Below are 27,642 nucleotides of genomic sequence, written 5' to 3' on the forward strand. Positions count from 1 at the left end.
GCTCTCAACTTCCAGGAATCAGAAGGCTAGTTCTGAACCTTAGATGCTTTAACCTATAAAAACCGTATAACAAAGATTAAAAAACTGGCCACACCCTAGCGTGCTGCCCAGCCGCCCCGCACTGCCTTGTACAGGCTTGACGTCAACCATAGAGAGGGAAGGACCTCCCTCCGCCGCTGTGCTGTCCCGCCTTATTTCTCGGTTTGAAACATGGCCGCCCTAGCAACGGAGGCGCTTGTGGCAGCGACCAAGTACCAACAGGTAAATTCGCCCACCTCAGCCTCGCTACTAAAGCCTTCCTCCCCAGTTGCATGACGGGGGAGGTGTGTGAGAGAGATCTGGCTGGATATATTAAGCTGAGATCAAACGGTCGTCTTCGGACTGTCCCCCGCCGCCCCCCCGCTTCCCGGTCAGTTTTCCCGACGTTGATATCAGTGGGCTACGGTGCCGGGAATGCTGGAAGTTATCTTTTGCCTCTTCTGAAAGGCCTCAAGTAGGAGAAGACTACGCCAGCAGATCTATATTATGATTTACTTGGGCAGGCAGGCTTGTTAGTAGAAATGTATGGAGTCATAGGCTATTGCCGATTTCCTCCGGGGCATGGCATGGACAGTGAAACCTGGTCGTTTTAAAGGGAGTGGAGGAGAGCCTGTACCGGACTGAATCGAACCCAATATGCGGTTGGCTCAGTAGCTGAAGTACAGGAGAAAAGTGAGTGGAATAAACCCGATACAGCCAGGGTTTCAGAACAAAAACCTCTATACAGATCTCTATACTTATAAATCACTGTTCATTATGAAAAGTCCCTACCACTTCAACCAGTGATATGAAACGGAAAGCCTTTGCCTCTAAATACTAAATTTAAAAATCTCTCCAGCATTATCAAATGCTTTTGCCATCTTGTGTCTGACTGTACTTCATTTTACGTGCTTGTTGGATGCTTCCTTTTTCTTTCCTGCAACAATCAGGAGGCAGCAGAGACTACTTTCTTTCCCAGACCGTAAAGCTGGGAAGCTCTGTCACGTTTTCTTCTGAATGTTGCATTTGCCTCCTGCTCTCAACTGCCCCTGTCATTTGCTGCTGCTGCTCCAGTTTCAGACATTTGGGGGGAAATTTTGCTTTCCAGCTAGGTAGAATACATGTCCAGGGAAAGCCAGACATATGGGAAGAGTAATTGGATGTCTTGTGTGTCTCTCCTTTATCTAACCTGGGTAAAACATGGAACTCTTTGTGCTTTTTAATTGCAGGGAAACTATTATGACCATCTTCCTATTGTGCACAGGGAGCATCCTTTTGGTTGAAAAGGATAACATATTCCCTACTTTCCAGAAACAGTAATGAAATATTAAAATTGTCTCAATTTTCTGCTGCTTTATTGTCAAATTCAGCATTCAAGTAATGTAATCTGCTTTGCCATAGAATTTTGAAGATGGTAAAATATCAAAACATTTTAGCCTTGAAGGGTTCTTGCAGGATTGCTTTTACCATATTACCATGTTATTAAAATGAACAACATTTAGGTGAAATTTGAAGTAGTTTTACATCTAAATTGAGCTTTCCTCGGTCTTTGTTTCAAACACTCTTTAATGAAAATACACTACTGTATTTGATTATAATGATTTTTAAATTTTTGTTTTATATAGAATGACAGCTGTTTTAGTGCTCCAGATGCTCTTCAACATTTTCAGAGCTGGAAGATCAAAACTGATCAAGTTAAGAAAGCTGAATTTGTAAGAACAAGCAATAAACTAAAAAATCAGTAAGTTTAAATTCTATAATGGTATAACCTGTCTAAACAAGACATGGTAAAGTAAAAAATAAAATATTTTAAAAATTGTCAGGTATTGTAAGAAAGGGATGTTTGAAATTTGTTGATATTGTTATTGAATGTAAGTAGCTGTAGCAACCTGTAAGCTAGCTTGTTCAGTTTCACAAAATTTTATTTTCCTAATTTGCCCATCTTGTGGAGCTAGGAGAACAGAACCTGCTAGTGGTTCCACACTTTTGCAAGGAGAGTGGAGTATAGGCATGCAGAGATTGTTTTTCTATTGGTCTGGAACAGCTGGAAATTTGATCAGCTTTACATAAGGTATTAAAAATTGTGCTATTTCAAAGATTTTATTTATTTATATAAATATTTTATTTGGCCACCCATCTCACAGCAGTAAATTGTTGGGGTATAAAGTGATGCCTTCAGTCTGTATGTTTTGGGAGTGGGTGAGTTGATTGAATTTGTTTTATTGTCTTTTATTTTTGGTTTGATATATTAAACCTTGGACATTTTATTATTTTTATAGATGTTTTGCAAACTGCCTTTGATTGTGGCAGGGATAAATTCAATAAACAAATTAATAATATATTTTACTTTAAAGGAACAACATTTTTAATTCTAAATTTATTTTTGAATAGTTCTCTGCTTTCTGCAACATGATATCTTTATGGATATTGCTTGTTTACATGGATGTTTTAATTTACATCTTATTTATTTTGAAATTACATTCCCAAATACTTTTTATTAGGATGATTCTGTGGAACATTGGATTTATGATCCTTATATGTTACAGCCTGTCACATGCATTGTGTGACTTTTGGGGTTAAAGGTTTTCTTTTAACTATTATTTTTAGGTAGCCAATCCTGTTCACATCTAATTTGCCTGTAAATGAGGTGGTGGTTTATATCATTCAAAAAATGATGTGGTTGCAGACTATTTTTAAATTTACTTACAACGATATTAATTTACAGATCAGATTTATTGACTATTAAAATATTTATTTAATATGCTTTGTTTCAATGCTTTTCATGTGGAAATATGGATAGTGTAAAATAATTTATCTAGTCAGTCTTTTTTTAATGTTATTTTTATAGCGAACTGACTGAGTCCATAGGGTGAAAGGTTGAAGGTCTCATCCTCCTTTCCCAGAAGTTCTCTGTCTCTGTCTTCGTCTCTTTCTTTGAGGTAGCATCTTGATAGTTTCTATTGCTACCACCTATCTTTCAAAGGGTGTCTCACTTAGTGTCTACCCACTAATCTCAGTATGAGAGAGGACTCTCATAATATTTGTTGCCTTTCTGGTAATTAAAAAGGTAGAAAAACAGAAGTGGAGAGAATTTCTATAATGCCACTTCTTGCCATACAGTATAAACACATTTGGCTACAGGAGTCAGGCCTTCCTTATCTTACAAGAGATAAATGAAATCAAACTTTATTTTAAAAGAAAAGATAAAATGTATACTCCCTTTAACTTCAAATACTAAAATACATACTTTCAACTTTGTAGAAAATGACTTACAAAATGCCCAGATTACAGGAAAACCAAGCAGAAAATAGAAAAACCAATAAAAATACAGTGCTCCAGACAGATCACAAGATGGCAATGGTCTGCTACAAATTTCTCCAGCTTTGGGAAGATACTAAGAAAAATTTCCAAATTATTATTACAAATCAGAAGAAGATTATAAGTAGAAATAATACCTTCATAGTTAGTTGAACATGGGACAGTGATGCTTGACTTAGCATCACACAGGAAATAAATTAAACCTAGAGTAGATTTCTGGGTAGAAGATTTTTACCTATTTCTGTAGAAATAGAAAACACTTGAAACAGATGTTCCCTCTGCTTCATTTATCTGGAATTCCTAGCTTCTTGGAGATTCCAGTAAGTTAATTTTGCTGTTGCTTGAGAGAGAGAACAAAGCCCATTCCTTTTCCCAGCCTTTCTCCACATGCTTAACCCAGAGTTCTCCCCTAGTTTTAAAATGACCTACGTTTATCTATCACCGGCAGAGGGAGAAGATGGGATATCTCTTCCTTGTGTTGATGTGGATTGTATATCTGAACTAGCAGGTTACAGTCTGAATGTAGCAGTCTACAACTGCGACAATAATTCGTTTAATTTTTAAAAGATTATAGAAAATAATATCCAGTATATTTACCAAAAGAACTCCCAACAAAAACAGTTTCTGCTTTAACTCTTGTTAGACTTTATTATCTTAGTTAATAGGTATCCACTAATTACATTTTTAGGAATTATTTATTTATTGCTTTAAATTAAATTTACAAAAGGAATAAAATGATAAATAATAAAATGATAAATTGTAAACTGCCCAGAGTTCCTCCTTTGGGGGGAGATGGGCGGCGATAAAATTTAAATAAATAAATAAATACATTTTATATCTACTTTTGTTGCTTATTTGTTTAGTCGCTTCCGACTCTTCATGACTTCATGGACCAGCCCACGCCAGAGCTTCCTGTCGGTCGTCAACACCCCCAGCTCCCCCAGGGACGAATCTGTCACCTCTAGAATATCATCCATCCACCTTGCCCTTGGTCGGCCCCTCTTCCTTTTGCCCTCCATTCTCCGTAGCATCAGCATCTTCTCCAGGGTGTCCTGTCTTCTCATTATGTGGCCAAAGTATTTCAGTTTTGCCTTTAATATCGTTCCCTCAAGTGAGCAGTCTGGCTTTATTTCCTGGAGGATGGACTGGTTTGATCTTCTTGCAGTCCAAGGCACTCTCAAAATTTTCCTCCACCACCACAGTTCCAAAGCATCAATCTTCCTTCTCTCAGTCTTCCTTATGGTCCAGCTCTCACAGCCATATGTTACCACTGGGAATACCATTGCTTTAACTATGCAGACCTTTGTTGTCAGTGTGATGTCTCTGCTCTTAACTATTTTATCGAGATTTGTCATTGCTCTTCTCCCAAGGATTAAGCGACTTCTGATTTCCTGACTGCAGTCAGCATCTGCAGTAATCTTCGCACCTAGAAATACAAAGTATTTTACTGCTTCTACATTTTCTCCCTCTATTTGCCAGTTATCAATCAAGCTGGTTGCCATAATCTTGGTTTTTTTGAGGTTTAGCTGCAAGCCAGCTTTTGCACTTTCTTCTTTCACCTTCTGTCAGGCTCTGCCTGCTACCCAATAAAACACAGACTCTAATGTAGGCTTTAGGCTCTGGCTTTAATTGAGTATAGAATGCATGCCTTAGGAAAAGCTGAGAGTGGAGCGCGCCGGAACGGAATTTAAATAGCCCACGCTGGTCAGCGCTCCACCCCTCCTTACTCCGGGTGTGCCCCGAGCCCCGATTGTCCCGTTGCTGGTGGGTGAGGGGTTGTGGAGCCCCCTCCTGTGCCTCGGGTGGTTTCTTGATCGATTTCCCCGGCCGGTGATGGGTCATTGCCGGGCGATTAGTTTCGTGATTCTTTTTGACAGCTCGGGTGTGCCTCGTGGTCGGGTGTTGTCAATTACCTTCTTTGCAACATTGTATCTCTTCCTTCCGCGTCTCCGGCTAGAGTCATTACTTTGTTGCCAGCACCTGTTGCTCTCTTTTGTTAACCAGTTGCCTTTTCCCTTAATCCCCCGGCACCCATTTCCCTGTATTGTTATGTGAGTTGTTGCGCTGTCACAAGCATTGCAACGGTGATCATGACATACTGCCCCCCTTTTGGAAGGTTAAGCCGCGGGTTTTGCGGGGTAGGCGGTGTAGAATGTGCGGACCAGGTCAGGAGCCTGAACGTGACGGGCAGCGACCCATTCAGGGTGTGGAAAGTGTTTCCACTTCACGAGGTATTGGAGGGAGCCCCGCTGCTTGCGGGAGTCAAGCACCTCTTTTACCTCAAAGTGTTGCTGTCCGTCTATCATCACAGGCGGGGGGGGGGACGTGCGTGGGTGCCACCAGGAGGGATCACTTGCTGGCTTAAGTAAGCTGCAGTGAAATACCGGGTGCAGTTTCTTTAAATTATGTGGCAGGTCCAGGCGCACCATGACTGGGTTCACTATTTGTGTCACCCGGAATGGTCCAATGTACTTGAGGCCCAGCTTCTTTGACGGTTGCGGCGACTTTATGCATTTGGTAGACAGATAGACCATGTCTCCCACCTGAAATGTTGGTTGCTGTCACCGGTGCTTGTCTGCTTGCGTTTTGTATGCTGTTTGTGCTTCTTTAAGCGCGTCCTTGATGACCGGCCAGGAGTCTGTGATTTTCTTACCCCAATCACAAGCGGCCATTGTTGGGGACGGAGGCTGAGGTAGTTCCGGAATGGGGAGGAACTCTCGACCCGACACCACCTCAAATGGGTTTTTTCCGGTGCTCTGGTGTATTGCATTGTTGTATGCGACCTCTGCAAACACGAGGAGGTCGACCCAGTTGTCTTGGTGATAGTTTATATAAGAGCGGAGGAATTGTTCCAGTGTGGCATTGAGGATCTCTGTGGTGCCATCTGTCTGGGGATGCCAGGTAGTTGACAGGGCTTGTTGGGTACTGGTCAGTTTTAAAAAAGCCCGCCAAAACCTCGAGGTGAATTGTGTGCCCCTATCGGTCACCAAGCGGGAGGGGCATCCGTGTAGGCGGTACACGTGGACTAGGAACAGTTTCGCCAGCTGTTGGGCTGACGGAATCGAAGCTCAGGATGAAATGCGCTTGTTTAGAGAAATAATCTTTCACCACCCAGATGACCATTTCTTTTGGCTGGGCGGTAAGTCGACTATGAAGTCCATTGAGATTTCCTCCCAAGGGCGGGAGGGCTCCGCTACGGGTTGCAGCAGCCCCTGGGGTTTGCTCGTCGGTCGTTTGGCCATCGCGCACACTGGGCAGGATGCCACATACTTCTTGATGTCCTTTCTCAGTGAGGGCCACCAAAACTGCCTCCGAGTCAGGTGCAGGGTTTTCAAGAATCCGAAATGCCCAGCCTGTTTGCTGTCATGCGATCTGTTGAGGATCGCCTGCCGTTGTGAGTTGGGTACATATAGTCTACCCTCCCCCCATGCTAGGTCCTGGTCCATAGTAACCTTGTTGGGGTTGGCGAGGAGCCAGGGGTCAGATTTCAATGCTGTTATGAGGTCTGCCCGTATCCCACCTGGCAGTTGAGGTTGCCTGTGTCTGGTGGCGGGTTGCATCGTAGTCGTTTGTGGGGGGGGGGGCGGGCTGTCCCTGCATGCGACCCCGGGTGATCGCCGCCATACCCAGCTGGGAATCGGAAAGCACCGTCCCTACAATGTTGGAGATGGGCTCCGCGTCCTGGGGCAGTCGGGAAAGCGCGTCTGCCAGGAAGTTCTTTTTTCCTGATGAACTTCAGCTGGAAGTTAAACCGGCTGAAGAACTGAGCCCATCTTATTTGCTTAGGGCTGAGGCGTCGGGGCGTACAGAGCGCCTCGAGGTTGCGGTGGTCTGTCCAGACCTCGAACAGGCAGGTTGTCCCTTCCAGAAGGTGACGCCAAGCCTCCAGTGCCGCTTTAACCGCAAACGCCTCCTTTTCCCATACGTGCCATCGCCTCTCCGTCTCTGAGAATTTCTTCGAGAGGTAGGCGCATGGCTTAGGGATTCCTGCGGAATCCTTTTGCAGCAGGATGGCGCCTATTGAAAAGTCAGAGGCGTCCACCTGCACCACAAAAGGTCGTTCGGAGTCCGGGTGCACAAGGATTGGCTCCGCTGTAAACAGCGCTTTCAGCCTGTCAAATGCCGTTTGACAGGCAGGAGTCCAATTAAGTACGGCCCCTGGGTTTTTTACCTTGCGCGTCTCCCCGACTCCCTTGGTCTTGAGCAAATCTGTTAAGGGTAGGGCTATTTCCGCGAACCCCCTTGCGAAGGACCTATAGAAATTCGCGAACCCAAGGAAGCTTTGAAGTTGGTGCCTGGTGCATGGGCGTTCCCAACTCAAAACTGCCTGGACCTTCGTGGGGTCCATTTCTACGCCTTTGTCCGAGATTCTGTACCCTAGGTAGTCCAAGCGCGATTTGTGGAATTTGCACTTGGACAGCTTAGCGTAGAGTTTGGCTTTTCGTAGTTTAGTGGGGACTTGCCTCACCAACCTTTCGTGTTCCTTCTGCGTCCTCGTGTAGATGAGGACATCATCCAGGTACACTAGCACGCCCTTGAATAGGTGCTCATGCAGCACCTCGTTTATGAGTTGCATGAAGATCCCCGGAGCCCCCGCAAGGCCGAATGGCAGTACCTTATATTGAAAGGAGCCCAAGGGACAGTTGAATGCCGTTTTCCACTCGTCCCCTTCCCTGATGCGGATTCTGTAATATGCTTTGCGGAGGTCGAGTTTGGAGAACACCCTGCCCTTTGACAGGTGTGCTAGCATGTCCTTTACGAGGGGTAGTGGGTATTTATTGGATAGGGAAGCAGAATTTAATCCGCGGTAATCGGTGCATAGTCTTAAGGTGCCGTCCTTCTTTTCTCGAAATAGGACGGGTGCTCCAACCGGCAAGTTCGCTGGTTCTATGAAGCCCCTGGAAAGGTTCTTGTCCAAGAATTCCCGCAGAGCCGCTAATTCTCTCTGGGTCATGGGGTAGATCTTGGGTTTGGGTAAGGGGACGTCTGGGAGCAGCTCAATTGTGCAGTCCATCTTGCAGTGGGGGGGTAGTTGGTCCGCCTCCTCCTCTCCGAAGACATCTGCAAAGTTTGCATATTGCTCTGGCAGTCCTTCTGGGGGGGGTCATTGTCGTGGGCGACAGCCTCTGCCCTCCCCACTGTCGGAGTAGGTGGTTTGTCCGGTGTCGGTGCCTGGTAGACGCCATCTTTGAACTTGATGGAGCGTGTCCTCCAGTCGATGTGGGGGTTATTGCGTGTTAGCCATGGGATCCCCAATACTATTATGGGTTTCCCTATCTGGGTCACCACAAAGTTTATTGATTCCTTGTGGGTGCCCATTGTCAGGGTGAACATTTCGGTCCTCTGGCTGGCCGGTCTCCCCCCCCCCCCGCTGTGGAGCCGTCTAGCTGGTGGAACGCCAACGGTTTAGGGAGGGGGGAACAGGGCAGTTTGAGTGCGGTGACAATGTTGGGGTGGATCAGATTTCTGGAGCACCCAGAATCCACCAGAGCTTCGACCGCAATGGCTCTGGGGCCGTAAGCGAGTTTGATTGTCCCTGCCAGGATGGAGCAGTCATCACTCACCCTGGGGTTGTTGCGCCCCTTCTTCACCACCTGCCCAGCGGCGCTGCTTAGAGCAGGTGGGGAGCGTTTCCTGCCGGCTGTTCTTGGGCGTCACTCGCGTCCCCTGCGAGGTAGGCGTCCTCGTCCGGGGTTGCTAATGCTCCTGTCAGCCGTCTGGGGGGGGGGGTTGGATGGTTTGTGCGGCGTCTTCGGTGCGGGTCTGGGCAGGCGATCCGTTGCTCTGTTCGTGAAGCAATCTGCCGCTTGGTGCCCCGTTTTCCCGCACTTAGTGCACTGCCCGCGGGCAAGCCTCTGTTGGTCTGCGTGCCAGGTTGGCCCCAGCTGTGGGACTGGTCCTCTTGTGCTGGGCAGGATTTTGTCTTCTGCGGTTGCGAGCAGGAATGTGCGCTGCGCGTGCTCTGCTTTGCCGGCTAGACAAATCCACCCGTGAAGGGAGGCCGGGTCGTCCCTGTAGAGTGTCCATTGGAGCACCTCCCGCTTGAGGCCACGTTTGAACATGTCGATCAGGGTGGCCTCTGACCATTCTGTGATTTTGCCCGCGAGGACCTTGAATTCGAGGGCGTAGTCGGCCACCGTTCTTTTGCCCTGCCGCAGTGCTAGGAGTGTGCACTTTGCCCTTTCCTTCTCCAGGGGGTCCTCAAAGTAATGTTTCAGCTTGGCAAGGAAGTCATGAAAGTTGGTTAAGGCTGGGGCTCCGGACTCGTGCATCTGTACATACCAGACCGCAGCCCTATCCTGGAGTCTGGTGGCCACCGCCGAGATTTTGGCGGCTTCTGTGCTGAAACAATGTTCGTATTGGGCCATGTAGTCCCTCTTGTTGGTCAAGAAGAAGGACAGTTTTGTGGGGTTCCCGTCAAATTGCACGGTGAAGTCTTTTGCGAACCTCCCGTGTTGCGGGTCCCGTCCCCCCCGTGGGTGTTGAAGGATGGTTCCCACTGGCCTGGGGGCGCGATCCCCTGCGGTGGAGTCTCGAGCTTGGCCCCTCCCGCTCGGGGTTGTAGATGGGGTGGGTATGTTGCCCCGGTCCCCTCTTACCCCCTGTGCTGCCTCAGTCTTGGAGCGCTCGCTGACGATTGTTGCCAGGGACTGGAGCATGTGTTCCAGGTCTCGTACCTTGGCTTTCAGGGTCGTGTCCTCATCTGCCACTGGCAGGGACAGGAGCAGGTGCTCAAGGTATCGTACCTGGGCTTCTAGGGCCGTGACCCTGTCTGGCGTGCCCTGGTCGTCTGACGTCGGTGCTGCCAGATGCTGTCCGGTATGTAGTCTTGTGCCATCCTGCTCGGGCGTTTCTGGGTAGCAGAGCCTCCAGCTGGGGTAGGGTGTTCCCATCTGGGATCCTATTCCGTCAGCCCAAGCGAGTTGTTGGTCCGTGACTTCGTCTTCCGTCAGGGTTCCCCCGTCTGGGTTGGGCTCCAGGTCTAGAACTGGGGTGTGGTGTGGGCAGGGAGGGTGTCCGTGGCTCCTGTGGGGTGCGTTGCCTCCAGCCGTCGTCGGGCCGCCTCTGCCTCTTGCGGGCCGTCCTTCACGCCTCTGGTGCGAAGTGCTGGCTCCATCGCTGTCCCTGGTTCCGTTTCTCACCAGTTGGTTCCTCCCGCGGAAAAATTTTCGTCCGGTGGAGCTTGGCGATGCTGGTTTGGTGACTCTCAGCTTTATGTCAGGCTCTGCCTGCTACCCAATAAAACACAGACTCTAATGTAGGCTTTAGGCTCTGGCTTTAATTGAGTATAGAATGCATGCCTTAGGAAAAGCTGAGAGTGAGTGGAGCGCGCCGGAACGGGATTTAAATAGCCCGCGCCGGTCAGCGCTCCACCCCTCCTTACTCCGGGTGTGCCCCGAGCCCCGATTGTCCCGTTGCCGGTGGGTGAGTGGTCGTGGAGCCCCCTCCTGTGCCTCGGGTGGTTTCTTGATCGATTTCCCCGGCCGGTGATGGGTCATTGCCGGACGATTAGTTTCGTGATTCTTTTTGACAGCTCGGGCATGCCTCGTGGTCAGGTGTTGTCAATTACCTTCTTTGCAACATTGTATCTCTTCCTTCCTGTCTCCGGCTAGAGTCATTACTTTGTTGCCAGCAGCTGTTGCTCTCTTTTGTTAACCAGTTGCCTTTTCCCTTAATCCCCTGGCACCCATTTCCCTGTATTGTTATGTGAGTCGTTGCGCTGTCACAAGCATCGCAACGGTGAACACGACACCTTCATCATAAGGCTCCTCAGTTCCTCTTTGCTTTCAGCCATCAAAGTGGTATCATCTGCATATCTGAGATTGTTAATGTTTCTTCGAGCGATTTTAACTCCAGCCTTGGATTCCTCAAGCCCAGCAGGTCGCATGATGTGTTCTGCATACAAGTTGAATAGGTAGGGTGAGAGTATACAGCCCTGCCGTACTCCTTTCCCAATCTTAAACCAGTCCGTTGTTCCATGGTCTGTTCTTACTGTTGCTACTTGGTCATTATACAGATTCTTCAGGAGGCATACAAGATGACTTGGTATCCCCATACCACTAAGAACTTGCCACAATTTGTTATGGTCCACACAGTCAAAGGCTTTAGAATAGTCAATAAAACAGAAATAGATGTTTTTCTGAAACTCCCTGGCTTTTTCCATTATCCAGCGGATATTGGCAATTTGGTCCCTAGTTCCTCTGCCTTTTCTAAACCCAGCTTGTACATCTGGCAATTCTCGCTCCATGAATTGCTGAAGTCTACCTTGCAGGATCTTGAGCGTTACCTTACTGGCATGTGAAATGAGTGCCACTGTTCGATAGTTTGAACGTTCTTTAGTGTTTCCCTTTTTTGGTATAGGGATATAAGTTGATTTTTTCCAGTCTGATGGCCATTCTTGTGTTTTCCAAATTTGCTGGCATATAGCATGTATTAGCTTGACAGCATCATCTTGCAAGATTTTGAACAGTTCAGCTGGGATGCCGTCGTCTCCTGCTGCCTTGTTATTAGCAATGCTTCTTAAGGCCCATTCAACCTCACTCTTCAGGATGTCTGGCTCTAGCTCACTGACCACACCGTCAAAGCTATCCCCGATATTGTTATCCTTCCTATACAGGTCTTCCGTATATTCTTGCCACCTTTTCTTGATCTCTTCTTCTTCTGTTAGGTCCTTGCCATCTTTGTTTTTGATGATACCCATTTTGGCCTGGAATTTACCTCCGAAGTTTCTAATTTTCTGGAAGAGATCTATTGTCCTTCCTATTCTATTGTCTTCTTCCACTTGCACGCATTGCTTGTTTAAAAATAATTCCTTATCTCTTCTGGCTAACCTCTGGAATTTTGCATTTAATTGGGCATATCTCCCCCTATCACTGTTGCCTTTTACTTTCCTTCTTTCTTGGGCTACTTCTAGTGTCTCAGCAGACAGCCATTTTGCCTTCTTGGTGTTCTCTTTCTTTGGGATGTATTTTGTTGCCGCCTCTTGAACAATGTTGCGGACTTCTGTCCATAGTTTTTCTGGGACCCTATCTACTAAGTCCAGTCCCTTAAATCTGTTCTTCACCTCCACTGCATATTCCTTAGGAATATTAGTGAGCTCATATCTAGCTGATCTGTGGGTCTTCCCTAATCTCTTTAGTCTGATCCTAAATTGTGCAAGAAGAAGTTCGTGATCTGAACTACAGTCAGCTCCAGGTCTTACCGACTGTATAGATGTCCGCCACCTTTGGCTGCAAAGGATGTAGTCAATCTGGTTTCGGTGTTGTCCATCTGGGGAAGTCCATGTATAAAGCCGTCTCTTAGGTTGCTGGAAGAGAGTGTTTGTTATGCAGAGTGAGTTGTCTTGGCAAAATTCTGTCAGCCTATGTCCTGCTTCGTTTTGTTCATCCAGGCCATGCTTACCTGTAATTCCAGGTGTCATTTGACTGCCCACCTTAGCATTCCAGTCTCCCGTGATGAAAATAACATCTCTTTTAGGCGTGTTTTCCAGTAGGTGCTGCAGATCCTCATAGAACTGCTCTACTTCAGCTTCTTCAGCATCTGTGGTTGGGGCGTATATTTGGATCACTGTGATGTTAGATGGCTTGCCCTGAATTCGAATTGAGATCATTCTATCATTTTTTGGATTGTATCCAAGCACTGCTTTAGCCACTTTACTATTAATTATGAAGGCTACTCCATTTCTTCTGTGGTCCTCTTGTCCACAGTAGTAGATCTGGTGGTCATTTGATGTAAAGTGGCCCATTCCAGTCCATTTCAGTCCACTGACACCCAGAATGTCTATCTTTAATCTTGACATCTCACCAATAACCACATCCAATTTGCCCTGGCTCATAGATCTTACATTCCAGGTTCCAATGGTGTGTTGATCCTTAGAACATCGGATTCGCCGTTCACCACCAGCACCGTCAGCCGCTAGCCGTCCTTTCGGCTTTGAGCTAGCTGCATCACCACGTCTGGGGCTAGTTGAACTCATCCTCTGTTCCTCCCCAGTAGCATTTTGACCATCTTCCGACCTGGGGGTCTCATCTTCCAATGGCATACCGACATATCTCTGGTTGTACTGATCCATTTAGTTTTCACGGCAAGAATACTGGGGTGGGTTGCCATTACCTTCCCCAGGGATCGCATTTAGTCTGACCTCTCTGTCATGACCTTCCCGTCTTGGGTGGCCCTTCACGGTTCAGCTCATGGCATCATTGAGGTGCTCAAGCTCCAGCACCATGACAAGGTAACGATCCTTTGCTGAAGTTTATATCTACTATCTGCCTTAAATTAACCTTCCTATAGGTCATAATGACCATCAAGAATAATTTAAGTAAAGATTTCAGTAGGTTTATTACATTTCAAATATAAAGAAAACAATTTTGTCTGAAAAAATTCTGAGTTTGTAGTATTACATTTAACATAGAACTTTTGATTTCTAATATTAGTATTTATCATGTTACTTAACAGATATGTATTTTCAACCAATCTTCTCCCTTTTCCCAGACTTGTGAACCTTGAAAAGGATAAAAATATTCTTCTCTTCAATAAGAAGAGTGATTTTAGGATAGAATATTACAAATTGGAAGAACTGGAACACAAATTGACTAAAGACCGAAAAACGGAAAGTAAAATGTTATTTTATTTATTTATGTTTATTCATTAACTACTTTGAAAAATACTGAAAATACCTACGTGCTTCATTATATGTTGTGTAAACAACAGATCAGCTTTGAAGTTTTCATAGTGGGCTCCCCTGCAGGTTGTATGAAGGCTGGAGGACCTTCAGAATGGCACCTCATGAGTTAGGATTAGGAAATCTCCATTGACGGAAATAATGGGTTTCAGCTATATGATATTAGTGAGCAGAGCCAGAATACCTCGAAGTAATGATCTAGTAGTGGAATAAGAGTTCCACTTTGCCACGGCAAGATTATCCATTGCCTCTGCAGAGAAAGCAGTTTTGGAAGATACCTTACTTTCTTCACTCATTGCCAGATCACTGATCTTCATATAGGAAGATACGGTAGGGGATCGTGGTAGAGTGACATTTGAATAAAGATGAGTGAACTTGCTATATACTGGATAATGTAATCCTGTTCTAACTTACAAAAAATTGTTTAGCAGATTCTTAACATTATTTCATATTTTTCTGCTTCATTTCTGAACGTTTATATTAAGAGTAGTAGAGAAGAGCGTTTTAGGCATTTGTGCATTTTTATGATACTTGAAATTTTGATGTCAGGTATCAGTTCTTTTTGTGGTGGAAATAGCCTTTTGAGAAATATTGAGAACTTACACTGTGAAGTCAACTATGGAAGTATTGCTAATGCAATTCTGCGCATATTTATTCAGAAGTAACTTCCAGGTGTTCAAGCTAATGTTTCTAGGCTACAGTTGTGTACACTAAACTCTAGAACAAGTGCTGTTCAGAAACAGATTGACTTTTCTGCACATGTGTCAAAACTATATTGATTATGAAGAACTAAGGCTGGTACTGATTCCTGGGAAAGACAATAGGAAAAGTATATTCAAAGTGATCTGAGGGTAAGTTATTAAAACAACATGATTCTCTAGTGGAAAAAATACTAGTAAGATGCTGTGTGGGTTTTTTTCCATAGAGGCGAAAATCCAGCAAAAACTGACCAAAATCCATAGTACTGTTCAGGGACTTCAGCAACAGCTAAAAGATGTGAAACCAACTCCAGAATGTAAGCCTGCTAATAATATTTTAGTTACACAAGCAAAATCCTTAAAAGTAGTTTGAATCATTGTGTTATAAATGGATTATCTGTGTTTTAGCAGCAGTAAATTTCCTAATTATGAAGTTGAAAAGATTTTTATTAGGTACTTGGATTAAACTGAACAGAGTTGCAAGGTAACTTTCAGACTTCACAGTTCTCTGCTCACTTACTAAGGAACACGTTGAAATTATTATTATTATTATCATTATTATTTTATCCCACCTTTTTTTAAAAAAATTGCTCAACTCAAGGTGGTGAACATACCTCTTGCCTCCTATTTTCCCCACAACAACAACCCTGTGAGGTGGGTTGGGCTGAGAGAGAGTGTCTGGCCCAAATTCTCCCAGCTGGCTTTTATGCCTAAGGGAAGCCCAGAACAAAGTCTCCTGAGGCCAGCACCTTCACCACTACACCAAACTGGCTCTCCTAAGCTTATAGAATGCAGGCAAACCTCTGCAAAGGATGATGTTGATGTCACCTTAGACATTTCTGCAGTGAGTGTTGTGACTTTATACTATTTCCAGATTAGCTGCAATTATCCCTTTACCTGGGATCAAGTCAGGGTGGCTAGATGCAAAATGGGACTGGACTCCTTCAGCTTGAATTGTTGCACAAAAGAGGGAATTCCAGCAAGGGAAGCTTTTATGGCAAGCCTCTGCTGCTGAAGTTCTCTTTTCTGTCTCACTGTTGAAGGCACAATAAGTTCATCCATTTTTTAAATCTTACTATTCTAGGTCAAGATTATCTAATTGTAACTTGATTTTGTTAATTTATTTTCTGATTACGCTTCTGTTCTTGACACAAATCTGTTGGGAACTGAATAGCATATTTGCATATACTGAATCCCCCTTTTTGGTCATATTTTTACTTTTAAATTGGGTTAAGATATACTACCTCTCTATATGTTGTGATATGTTTGAACTTCTTTGTTTTGGCATGCAAACATTATCTCCTCTCACTTTTGCAGTTGTTGACAAGCTTAGAGAAATGATGGAAGAAGCTGAAACGACAATAAGTGCTTTTAAAGAAGAGCAGCGACAAATGTATTCATGTTTTTATAAAAAAATAAAATATGTATATCTTGCTTTTACTTACTATAACTTAATTAATAGGAAATTTAAAATGTTAACCATAATACATCCATATATTATTTAAAAAGTGAATAAAAAAGTAAAGAATACAGATATCTAACTTTATTAAATCTAACTTTATTAAAACAATTTCCAGTAAACCAACATTTCAATGTAAAATACTTATAACCCAAAGGCCTTTTAACAGTGCTATAGAAAGCCACTGAAGAAAGAACTACAAGCAATAGTGTGTAGAAAGTAAGTTCTAAACCTGCAGACATTATGTCTTGTAGTAATTTTTTAATCTACCTTCACTCTTAGTATTTGATGTAAAATCAACATTTTAAATATTCACTTTATTTTCAAAAGCTAAGTTTGTTTATGTAACAAGGATACATTTAGTAATATTTTATGTATTCATAGCCCATAAGACAGTAAACTGCATTTTTAAAGACATGAAATAATCTCTTCTTTTACCACCTTTATGGAAAGTCAAGGTTTAAGTTTCCTGTTAGCCGCTAGATTATTTTTCATGTTTCAAATTGTAAATTTCCATGACTTCCATTTAAATAGAAATCCAGCATATAAACTAATTAATAAAATTAAAATGTGCACCTGGATTGTAGAATGAAACAGCATCTTCTCTGCTATTTCCAGAAGCCTGCATCAGACATGGGGGGTGGGGGGTTAGGGATAATTTACCTTTTTCTTCCTCTTCCATTTTTTTTATTTCAGGAAAGAAAATTCCCATTCTCAGTTGAGGAGGGAAATCAAAGCTAACAATACCTATGGAAGACACTCTCTTTGCCAAATGACTATAGTAGCAGTTCACATATGGAGCCTTCCTTACACGTCATTGCTGGGCAGCTGGGAAAGATAGGTTCCCCCTGTTGGCAAACTCCTTTCTACCATTCAGGCCATTCAAATGGGGTTATAGAGTGCTTTTCTGCTGATTGAGCAGTTCATCCAGGAGTGTTTGGTATCATTACTCATTTTTCTTATGAGCTTGACTGACAGCCATTGCCAAACCATTTTCTTTCAGCCTTATATAATAAGGAAGGGACAATAATTTTGACCAGTTTGTACTTCTGTCATAAAAATTATTGAGGGTGTGTATGTATGTGCGTGCACACATACACATAAGAATATAAAAGAAAGCCCTTTAACACGCTGAAGTGTGCTATATTATTTTTACCTTTGATTTATGTTTCTATTGTATGAAAAAAAAATAGTGAATTTAAAAGTTAACTCAAATTCCCTTAATTTTAGATACATATTTTACTTTGTGTTTAGGTAACTAAGAGAATAACGTATTTGGCCTTTGTAAGAATGATATTTACATTTTATTATTTATTTATGCCTTAATACTCTCTGAAGAATGAATATTCCCGAGGTTTGCTACCAGTGTCGGGATTGAAAGATCTGTTCTAAATATATATATATCCAAAAACCATGTCAATTTTCTGAGTGTGATGTTGTATAAGCAGCAAAACTGATACCACATCACACTGTTTTTGTAAATTTGTTCAGTTCATACAACTTTTTGCAAGCTGTATGAGAATATGCTGTTCATGAAAATTAGGTGCAGAATGTGTCACATCATTTTATTCTGTGTTGGATGATTTATTTATATTTATTTATTTATTTATTTATTTATTTTAAATTCCAGTTATGATGAACTTCTGAGAGAGGAGAAGATGACTACAAATGAGATTAATGCTTTGGAAAGAAAAATTGAGATGTGGGCTGTAGGAACTTCAGCAACTGCAAGAATTTCCAAGCAATATGTATTTCCAGTACATAAGGAAGTCCAAAATCAACTTCCTGAAGAAGTCCTTGAGCTTGAAAGATTTCTCCAGCAAACTGGAGGAAGGCAAGGAGGTTGGGATGAATGTGATCATCTAGTCTTCCTAAAAATTTGGAGAAAACATAAAGGAAAACCATCATACATCACTGAAACCCTTGATTACCTCCCTGATAGAACAAAGGAAGACATTCAATCACATGAGAAATGGCATCAAGAATTTCTCATTTTAGAGTCACATAAAAAGGAGGTGAGAGAATTTTGTCAATCTGCCCATAAATTTAATAGTGCCAGAATATATCAGAATTGATCCAGGCAATTTTTTCTTAACTGCTAGTTCTTTTTTTATGCTAGTATGTAAATGTGCTTCCATTTTCATCAGTATTCCCTTACCTACCACCCTCTAGATGTAGTTGAACTACAAGTCCCATAATTCTCAATTGTTATGCTAGGAATTAAGTTTAGGAAGAATGCTTATATAATTTGGTAAATACAGGTGATAATGTTCAGTGCTTTTGAACCTAACATGCTGAAGTGCTGTTGCAATAACCAAGAACATTTGGGAAAACAGATTGTCCTTTTTTGGGTTCTGTATAGGACCATCCCCCTTTGTTCTCTCTCTATCTCCCTTTATTGTTCGGTACCCCATTTTTATATCCTTACAGCATACAGTTCTCCTGCCAACAAACATTCACCTAGTTGTTCATTGTTTCTCTATTCTCCAGCTTTGTTGATAGTCATACAGACTGGAATGTATTCAACAATGGTCAGGATGTATAATTCTGTATGTAAGACTCAAATCTAACCAGGCTATTTGGAAATCAGTTCCATTGAAATATAAAAGCTTTCAACAGTCTAACAAAGGATTTCAGCAGTTTAATCGTTGTTTCCTAATCATAATGCCTATGATTAGAAGCGGCAGCACTTGCTGTTGTTAATGTCAAGGTGGGCACATGTAGCCCTTAAAATGTTGTTGAATTGAAATTGCCATTATTCTGGAGAATTGTTTGTGTTTGCTCAAGTCTGTAACATAAGTTTAATAAGACCATATGATGCCACCCCTCACTTAGAGTATATGAACTGGAGTTGGGAGAGAAAGATTTGCCATAGAATATCAACCCTTCTAAGTAGACCAGACAAGGAAACCAAAGTCATGTAGGCCAACATTACTTTTATTATAAAGATATAGTAACAGAATCTTACAAGTCTGAATGTGTTTGCCCTCCTTCTTCCCTTTATCTTCATGAAAATTACAGAGGGTCTTGCCTGAGATGATTTCTCAACTTACAGTTCTGCCCCAGACTCAGGTTTCTTTTATCTGATCATTGTCTTGGTAGCAATTCTTCCTCAAGACTACCCCCTTTGCCCACAACATAGAAATGCTTTAGGGGTAGATAGATTTATCTCTTCTCCCCATCTCCCCACCCAGTGCATTAAAGATCTAGACAAAACGTGAACTGTGAAAAACCAGCAGGAGTGTATTATGAGATAAAATTGGCAGCTAAAAACAACAACAACAGTCTCCATTTAAAGTTCTTAGCAACAAATTCTATTTTCCTGGGCTGAATTTGCATTAGATAAGCAGTTGTGAGATTTTAAAGAAGGTGAAGCAGAACATGTAGTTTCCTCTTAAGATAAAATTCTGATAATGGATATAGTACTACTTGTATGACTATAAATCTGTCTTAATTCAAAAGGGCTCTAACAATGAAACAAGCCTCATATTGATTGTAAAGAAATATTATTGACATCTTCTTTTTAGAGCATAAGTTAAGTAGCTTTTTCAAGACAAAATCTCTCATGAGTTTCTGATAAAATGAAGCGCATACTTTTTATTCTTTCTAAACCAGTAGACGTTGGAATGAAATTATGTGAAAGTGTTTAGACCTATGTCTGTCTGTCCATCAGCAGAATAACTGAAAACAAAATAGAACAGGATCAGATTTGTTGTAGGAAGAGAGGCCAGCAAGGAAAAAATGAGTTAAAAATAGACTGGATCTGGCTAGGGTTAGTGTAATTAATCCTTGGGGAGAAAGGACACACACAAACACAACATATGAATTTGTTATGCAGAAAATATGTGGGCACCTCCCATGGCCACTGCCTGCAAAGGAGCTGGAAAGAGTTCCAGAAGCCGTGAATGTTTTCCCTTCATTGGTTACTTGGAAAATTCCTAATGCATAGTTATAAAAGCAGAAGAATAGCCCTGCTAGATCAGTCCAAGGCCCACCTTATATAGTATTTGGTTTCTTGCAGTTGCCAGCCAGATATTTATGAATTCTTCAGAAGCATGAAGTCCCCCACAAACCTAATTGTACAGGTTACTAATAGGAGGTACAGTTTTGTGATACTTCTTAGGTCCTGTTCTGTTCTCCTTCAGAGGATTAGAACTTGCATGGTGATAAATTTATTTATGCATTATTTTATTCACTTTACTGTTACACTAGGCCATTCAAAAATGGAAGATGAAGAAACATGAAGAAAAGGATAAAATCTTAGTCCAAAAAGAGAATCCTGAGGAAGTGCCCACTGGTGTTCAACTTCAGCGTGAAGAAGCTCAGAAGCAGAAAACTGAAGAGGAAAAGAAAAAGCGATTAGTAGAGCTTGAAGCATGGAAGAAACATAAAGCACTTGCATGTGCAATGAAACAGGCAGCTCAGTTAAAAGAGGAAGAAGAGAAGGAGAAAAAAAAGCAGAGAGAGCGTCAGCGGCAGCTTCAAATGAGGTTGCTGTTGGAAGATTATACTAGAGAGAAAAAGGAACAGGAAGAGCTGCTGAGACTTGAACAAGAAAAGAGAGAGGAAGCTGAAAGGGAAGAGAGGAAAAGAACTGCAGCGGAAGAAATTGTTAAATTCCAAGAGCGAGTAAGTAGTCTTGTTTACCTCCTCCATATTTACTTCAGGTTTCTCTGTGGTTTAATATGAGAAGGACAATTGTATTTCACTGTATGAAACTTCTTAGTGATAGAATATGTTTATATTCAGTTGATCTTATCTCATCTGGCTACAATTGTCTCCATTAAAAAATGAAAAATCTCATTTTTTTTTCTAAAATAATTACTAGTATAGGCTTAAAAATAACTACTTGCATGAAGTAATCAAGAATTGAACTGATGAGACAGTAATTATGAAAATGAAGTACATGTACCAATTGTCTCCCCAGCATTTCCTTGAAGCAAAAGGAGGGATCTTCTGCATGTGCTGTTATCCAAGCATATACTATATCAAGTTTGAAGTTTGCAGAATGGACTACAATTTATTTATTTATAAGAGTGATTAACTTCCCCAATCCTGAAGAACTCTGGATGGAGTACAAAATGTAAAACAGAATAACAAAATAGCATATATAATATCATGATGATATAACAATAGCAATAAAAACTAACCATTTCACCACTGATGGTTATATGGTTGTATACAAGCAACCTCTGGAGGTGTTCTGAAAGAACTATTCTTCCCTCTTCTTCAGAAGGCCATAAGGATAGCAGCCAACCACCCTGCAGGGAACACACTGTTCCAAAGGAGGAGAGCACCCACAGTGAGCCCCCTCTCATTGCACCTCACAATAGGAGGGGGTCTTCAGCAGGAGTTCCCTGATCATTTATTTATTTATCAATCAATCAATCAAATTTATCACCGCCCATCTCCCAAAACAGACTCTGGGCAGTTTACAATAAATCATCTGATTTAAGCTAGCAAAATCTGCCTGGGAAAGGCAATCTCTTGAATTTGCAGGCCTCAAGCCATGTAGGGCTTTATGGGGAGTGACCAACACACTAAAATGCCCTGAAACTGGTATCAATGCAGCTCCTATAACTGGTGTAATGTGGCAGTGCCAGGACTACATCATAAACATGGGAACCACAGCATTTTGGACCAACTAATGTCAGTGATTAGAAACCCTTTATAGACTTTTTGCTGAAAATAGAAAAAAAATGAATTTGTGATTTATGAGTTTGATGATTAGAAAGGTAGAATATGGAAAGAAGGGAGCCACAATATAACTTTAGAGAGAGAGGATAAAATATAAATGCATTTATAACTGCTATAAAGATTGGAAGCTGCTTTGTATCTTTTTTCCTTTTCCTTTCTCTTTTCTTTCTTATTTACTTACCACTTTTCTTCACTTTTCTTTTTCTTCTCTAAATTTGTATTGTCTTCATTCTGTAAAAAAATTATTTAATAAAAATTAATTTAACAAAAAAAAAGCATTTTGGACCAATTAAGACTATCATTGGTCTTCAGGGGCAGTTTCATATAGATAAAATTAGCCTATCTAGTTGTGAGAGGACAAGGGCATGAGTGACCATCCTCAGTGCAACCTATTCCAGGGAAGGTCCCAAATGGCAAACCAGCTAGAAAAGTAGCCCCCCACCCAGCTTCCACTTCCTCTTTCAGCAGGAGCTGTGAGTCAAGGAGAACCTTCAGCTCTTTCCAGGAAACACAACCCTGCTGAATGTCACAGTTGGCATTACCCTGGAATCAATACGCTTCTGAATTAACAGCCAGTCCTGTTTGCTTGGGATGAGTAAGCCTGTTTCTGCCCATCCAGCCAGACGACCTCTTCCAGTGGTTTCATGCAGATTAACTGGGATTAGAGAGAGAACCAAGCCATGGGGTACCCTGTATTGAAATTCCTGAAGTCTGGACCTTTTTTTCTCTGCTACCTCTGACTGGACCTGTCCACTCTGATAGAAGTGAAACCACTATAAAATGGTGCCTAGAGTTCCCAACCCTTGCAGGCAACCCAGAAAGATATTGTGGTTGCAAACGAGAGGGCCTAAGGGTCTGAGAGGTTTTTCAGTTTTATGTTTGATTTATGCTTATTGCAATGAGTTCCTTAAAAACTGGCTCAGCACATAACACAATCTCAAAACCACTGGTGTAGCAGATATAAATATCCTTTTGTTTAGTCATATCACAGCATATAAGAAAACTATATATGCATAAGGTTGAAGAAATAAGGAAATGAGAAATATACAAGGCAAGCACACAGGAAAGCAGCTGTATCATGTATTTATATATTTACTAACCAATTATATTAATTAGAAACAGAATTGAATATTTAGCAACCAATGATACTATGAAAAACAAAGTCCTGCTTTATCTAGAGTATAAGAATGTGGTATAAAAGGTGAAATGCCCACCCCCACAAAGTATTGAAGAACACTAAGAGATCCAGCAGGGTGAGGATGGTCACACTCCCTCCATCCAAGCCCCACCAAATCATCCATGAGAGAGACCAGTGTGATTTCTCCCTGTGTCCAGGCCTGAATTTGGACCTTCCAAGGGTCCAAATAATCATAATCCTTCAGGACTCTTTGTTACTGTTGCACAACCACTTTCTCAACAATCTTGCCTAAAAAGGAGAGGTTGGAGATAGAACAATAGTTGTCAGATAGAAGTGGACCCAGAGCTGGTCTGTTGAGCAAGGGGCAGACCACCACTTCTTTCAAAGTGGTTGGCACTGCCCTCTCAAAGAGGTGTTGACCTTCCTCTGCAAGGGGCAAATAATGTGTGAGATAAAACAGCTGAGATGATGCAAGAGCAGAGCTTTAGGATGATACGTTCCACACCTTCTCTTTATTTCTGTATACCTTGCCCTTTATTTTTTACAGAGATCAAGGGGATGCATTCCTCTGTCATCCTTACCTGTTACTATTTCATCGGTTGGGATTGGGGCCCTCCCCTCATGGAATCAACTGTTCTATGAGTAGAAAAGCAACAAAATGGAGCTGCCATCATTTCTTTCACATGTTCAATCAACATCTGATTGATCTATGTCAGCCATTTGTCAAAGAACTAAAAATGCTTTATATATTATGAAATAATGATATAATAATAGCCGTGTGTGGTATAGCTTGCAAAAGCTGAAAGAAAACTTCAGAAGTTGAAAATGTTTAAACCTGGGTATGTATAAGGGGGTTTGCTGCAAACATACCAAAATAGGGTGCAGGGGGAATTCCATTAGTGAGACCCTTCGACTGAACAGTCCGTCTTCCTGTTCACCCACCTTAGATCCTAAGTTAAGGATACCTGCAGATCAGGCAGATTTGATTTAAATCAAATAGTTTTAAATCATGATTAGACAGGAAGATTCAGATGTAATGACTGAAATCACATTGTATCTCTACTCTCAAAGAGTATTATCACTTCCAGTGAAAGTATATACTTGTAATGTACATATCCTTTGATAGAGAGATGTAGATTTCATTTAATTTCATTAAAAATTATGAAACAATTATGTTGGTACCCATGCTTCCTTCAGCATCTTCTTGTGCTTTTTGTATTGTTTATGATTGCTTTTCATTTTTACAATTACAGGAAGTCAAACTACATTAAAATATTCTTATATGGGGTCTTTCTTACTGATTTTATTTATTTTACAATATTTATAGCCTGCCCCAACCTGCTGCCCCCATTAGCTTTGTTTTATATACTTTGGGAGGATCAGAAACATATTTTTCAAATCAGTGTATGGCAAAAATGCATCCCTACATTAGTTTCACTTCCTAATTCCATTCCTTATTTATATCCCTTGCACTTTTAACCAAATGCCCCCTGCTTGCCTACATCTCAAATTTCCTATTCATTGACCATGTTTGTCTTAGTACTTTTAGAGAGAGATCTGCTATATTCTGTGCACTTATATCACATCCCAGTGTTAGCATTAACAAGCAGGATAGACTATAATGAGATTGTGTTCATGTTAATATATTCCAGCTAGGTTCAGTTTTTATGAAGCACTTGTTTTAAATTCTGACTTGAATAAAAATCCAATTTAAAATTTTAAAAATCCGCTAAACAACATTTGATTTTTATATCCCCTGCCTGCAGAGAAGCCTCTGAAGCAGGTTTTTGCAGATAACTGACATCCTTGTGTTCTATGAAAATGAAGGGGGATTACAGGTAGTCAACTTTAGCAACCACAGTTGGGACTGGCAACCTGGTCGTTAAGTGAAGCAGTCATTAAGTGAAATTGTGACTGTGCTTATGATCTTACTTCAGCTTTCCTTTGCTTTACAGACCTGCAAGGGTCATAAATGTGAGGACTACCTGTATGGGAGAATGAAAAAACTCTGCCAAATTAGTCAAGAGCTGAGTAACATTCAAGTCATTGGTGAATGCAGAGTAGAACACTGCTACATGTTCTGGCCATTTAGGCAAGGCTGTTGCTTAAAATTATTCATAGAAAATAGTTAATTGATACTGGCTATTTAACTTTTGTAACAAGAATAACATAAAAAGCTACTATGTTTTATATAAGATGTATTTATTTTTTTTGTTTTATATAAGACTTATTTATTCAATTTATATGGTTGCCTATCTCAGACAAGTAACTCTGGGCAGCTAGCAACAATAAGAAACCAGCAAACACTAAAAAAAATACAAAATAAATAGACAATCAGCAGCTGAGATAAAAACAACAAAAATGCTATCAGTACAAATACAATGCACATATTTCAATAAAATTAATTCATAGGCTGCAACACTCCAACCCTCAAGCCTGTCTTCAGGGTTGAAGCCAATCTGATCTCTGGGGGACGATGTTCCACATGGCTGGCATGGCAACAAAGAGAGAGAGAGAGAGAATATATATTTATATATTTATAGCAATATTTCATTTATTTTATTCAGGATCTGCATAAACTTGAATTGAAGGTTCTAGAAAAGCAGGCAAAAGAAGATGAAAAGATCGAAAAAGAAAAAAGATTGTCTAAGCTGAGAAAGAAGGTAAGGAATTTAACAAGTTATGTATCTCAGTCTCATGTACTGTACATTTTTCAGAAGTGGTCCTCTGACTTCAAAGAAATCTGGCATTTAAAAATTCACATATGATACTAGTTTCTTATTCCAATGTTGTCATATTTAAGTATCATCCTAAAAGTGGAATTTAGTCACCTGTATGGAAGCAAGGGGAGGAAAAGTTGTAAATAAATTAGAATGAAAGAAAATGCAAAAGATAATTGAGTTGAGATTAGCTAAAGTAGGTATGCCTCTAATACGCAATTTAAAAAATCAGTCTGTCTGTCTGTCTGTCTGTCTGTCTGTCTGTCTGTCTGTCTATCTATCTATCTATCTATCTATCTATCTATCTATCTATCTATCTATCTATCTATCTATCAAATTTGTCACTGCCCATCTCCTCCCACCAGAGGGACTGAAATGGGATCTTATCTAATAGCTTTTTTTTCTAAAGAGGAGACATAAAATTAAATATGTATAGATGATGAATCAACAGTAAGTCCTGCTGGATTCATTTGGTGTTTCTCTCCTGTAAATGTTTTAGGATCCTTCTCCCAGACTTTAGTGTTATGCCTGGTTTCCAATTGGTAAACTCCATGGAATTCAGTAAGACTTGCTTATGTGCAAAATTGTGTTCAATCACATTTTAAGTTTGGCTAACTAAAGCTTCCTTGACAAACTTGTTAAATGTTAAACAATAACTGAGATATATATATTATTTTCTATTAAATTTTAATTATCAGTAATAGCAAGTGACTGAACGAATAAACAACAACAATAGCAGTAGAAACAGAGCTTCTAATAATGACCCATAGACTGCTAATTCTAAAATGCTGGAGTAATAATCTTGGTGGACTGAAAGTTAATTTTTGTGCTTCTAGTGGTCTTGGTTCCATCAGGTGTGTTACCGCCCTGTAATTACTGTCTGGCCACATTTGACTTCTTTTATGTTCAATTAAGTTTGGTAATTTCCAGTTAAATGTCCATTTTATTTATTTATTTATTACATTTATTTAGTATATTTTTACTCTGCTATATTTCTAAGGACTCATGGCAGCACACAATTAAAATCATAATATATTACACCAACTTAATAAATCAACAAAATAAATAAAAATTAAATCAACCCAGTAAAATTAAAACTAATATAAATAGACATCCAACAGCTGCAAATCAACTACTCATCCCCCTCTGTATGATTCTGCTGAGACACTTTGAATGCACTGCCCCTTCTAAGTATTCATTTCTGTTTGCAATTGCCTTAAATTATTTTTTCTGTATTTTCACTATCAACAGGTTCACATTAATGTAACTCGAGATCCATATAGGTTATACAAACCTACAAAAGTTTGGGAAGAACGAACAAAAGAGAGTGGACCTATAGGTGCAGGGCCAGTTTTGTATATTCCTCATAGGTAAGAAAATTAAAATATTTTATATGATTAATGTACTTACCTTAAATTAAATTACCTTAAATTAAAATATTTATATGATTAATGTACTTCTATATGATTAATGTACTTACAAGATACTTACCTATTTTTACATTTCTAGGGCTGTCCCAAGCTGGCGACAGGGATTATAATTCGACATCTGCAAATAATTTATTTGAAGATATGTAACAGCACAATTTATTACTATATTAGTTTGTATTACATATGAGAAATGTTGTACATACACATATAAATGTTATGTCATGTTAAATAAAAATCAGGTATACATTGTTTTCATTGTGTTAAAGTACTTTCAAAGGCTATTTTTTGGTTTGTATTTTCTTTCTCTGGAACCTGGATTTAGCAAGTGACCTCTTTTTGTAAAGTTGGGAAAGTAGTAAATGTACTGCTTTCTACATACTTTCATTATTGTCTTCTTTTTCAATCCAGAAATAGAGGAAATTAACACAGCTGTTTCCTCTTTGCTTTACTTAGTAGATTGATTACATAATGTACAATATCTCA

The 27,642-nt window shown here is 41.0% G+C and overlaps 1 protein-coding gene across 1 annotated transcript; it reads left to right on the plus strand.

Annotated features, from left to right (window-relative positions):
* On the plus strand, positions 1 to 27,440 carry CCDC112 (coiled-coil domain containing 112). Its single transcript, XM_063295325.1, has 10 exons — positions 1 to 261; positions 1,644 to 1,759; positions 13,828 to 13,949; positions 14,943 to 15,032; positions 16,033 to 16,108; positions 17,805 to 18,189; positions 20,387 to 20,803; positions 25,577 to 25,672; positions 26,981 to 27,099; positions 27,239 to 27,440. Exons 1-10 carry the CDS (start codon positions 211 to 213, stop codon positions 27,267 to 27,269), a joined length of 1,503 nt encoding a protein of 500 aa, XP_063151395.1. The 5' UTR covers positions 1 to 210; the 3' UTR covers positions 27,270 to 27,440.
* The last annotated feature ends 202 nt before the right edge of the window (positions 27,441 to 27,642 follow it).

This window comes from Candoia aspera, chromosome 2 (genome assembly GCF_035149785.1).
Source record: "Candoia aspera isolate rCanAsp1 chromosome 2, rCanAsp1.hap2, whole genome shotgun sequence".
Lineage (NCBI taxonomy): Eukaryota > Metazoa > Chordata > Lepidosauria > Squamata > Boidae > Candoia > Candoia aspera.

Excerpts from the sequence above, each read along its gene's own strand:
- CCDC112 (XM_063295325.1), top strand. The coding sequence starts at position 211 with ATGGCCGCCCTAGCAACGGAGGCGCTTGTGGCAGCGACCAAGTACCAA. Across the intron at positions 13,950-14,942 it reads TAAAGACCGAAAAACGGAAA|AGGCGAAAATCCAGCAAAAA; the intron begins GTAAAATGTTAT and ends TTTTTTCCATAG. Across the intron at positions 27,100-27,238 it reads GTTTTGTATATTCCTCATAG|GGCTGTCCCAAGCTGGCGAC; the intron begins GTAAGAAAATTA and ends TTACATTTCTAG.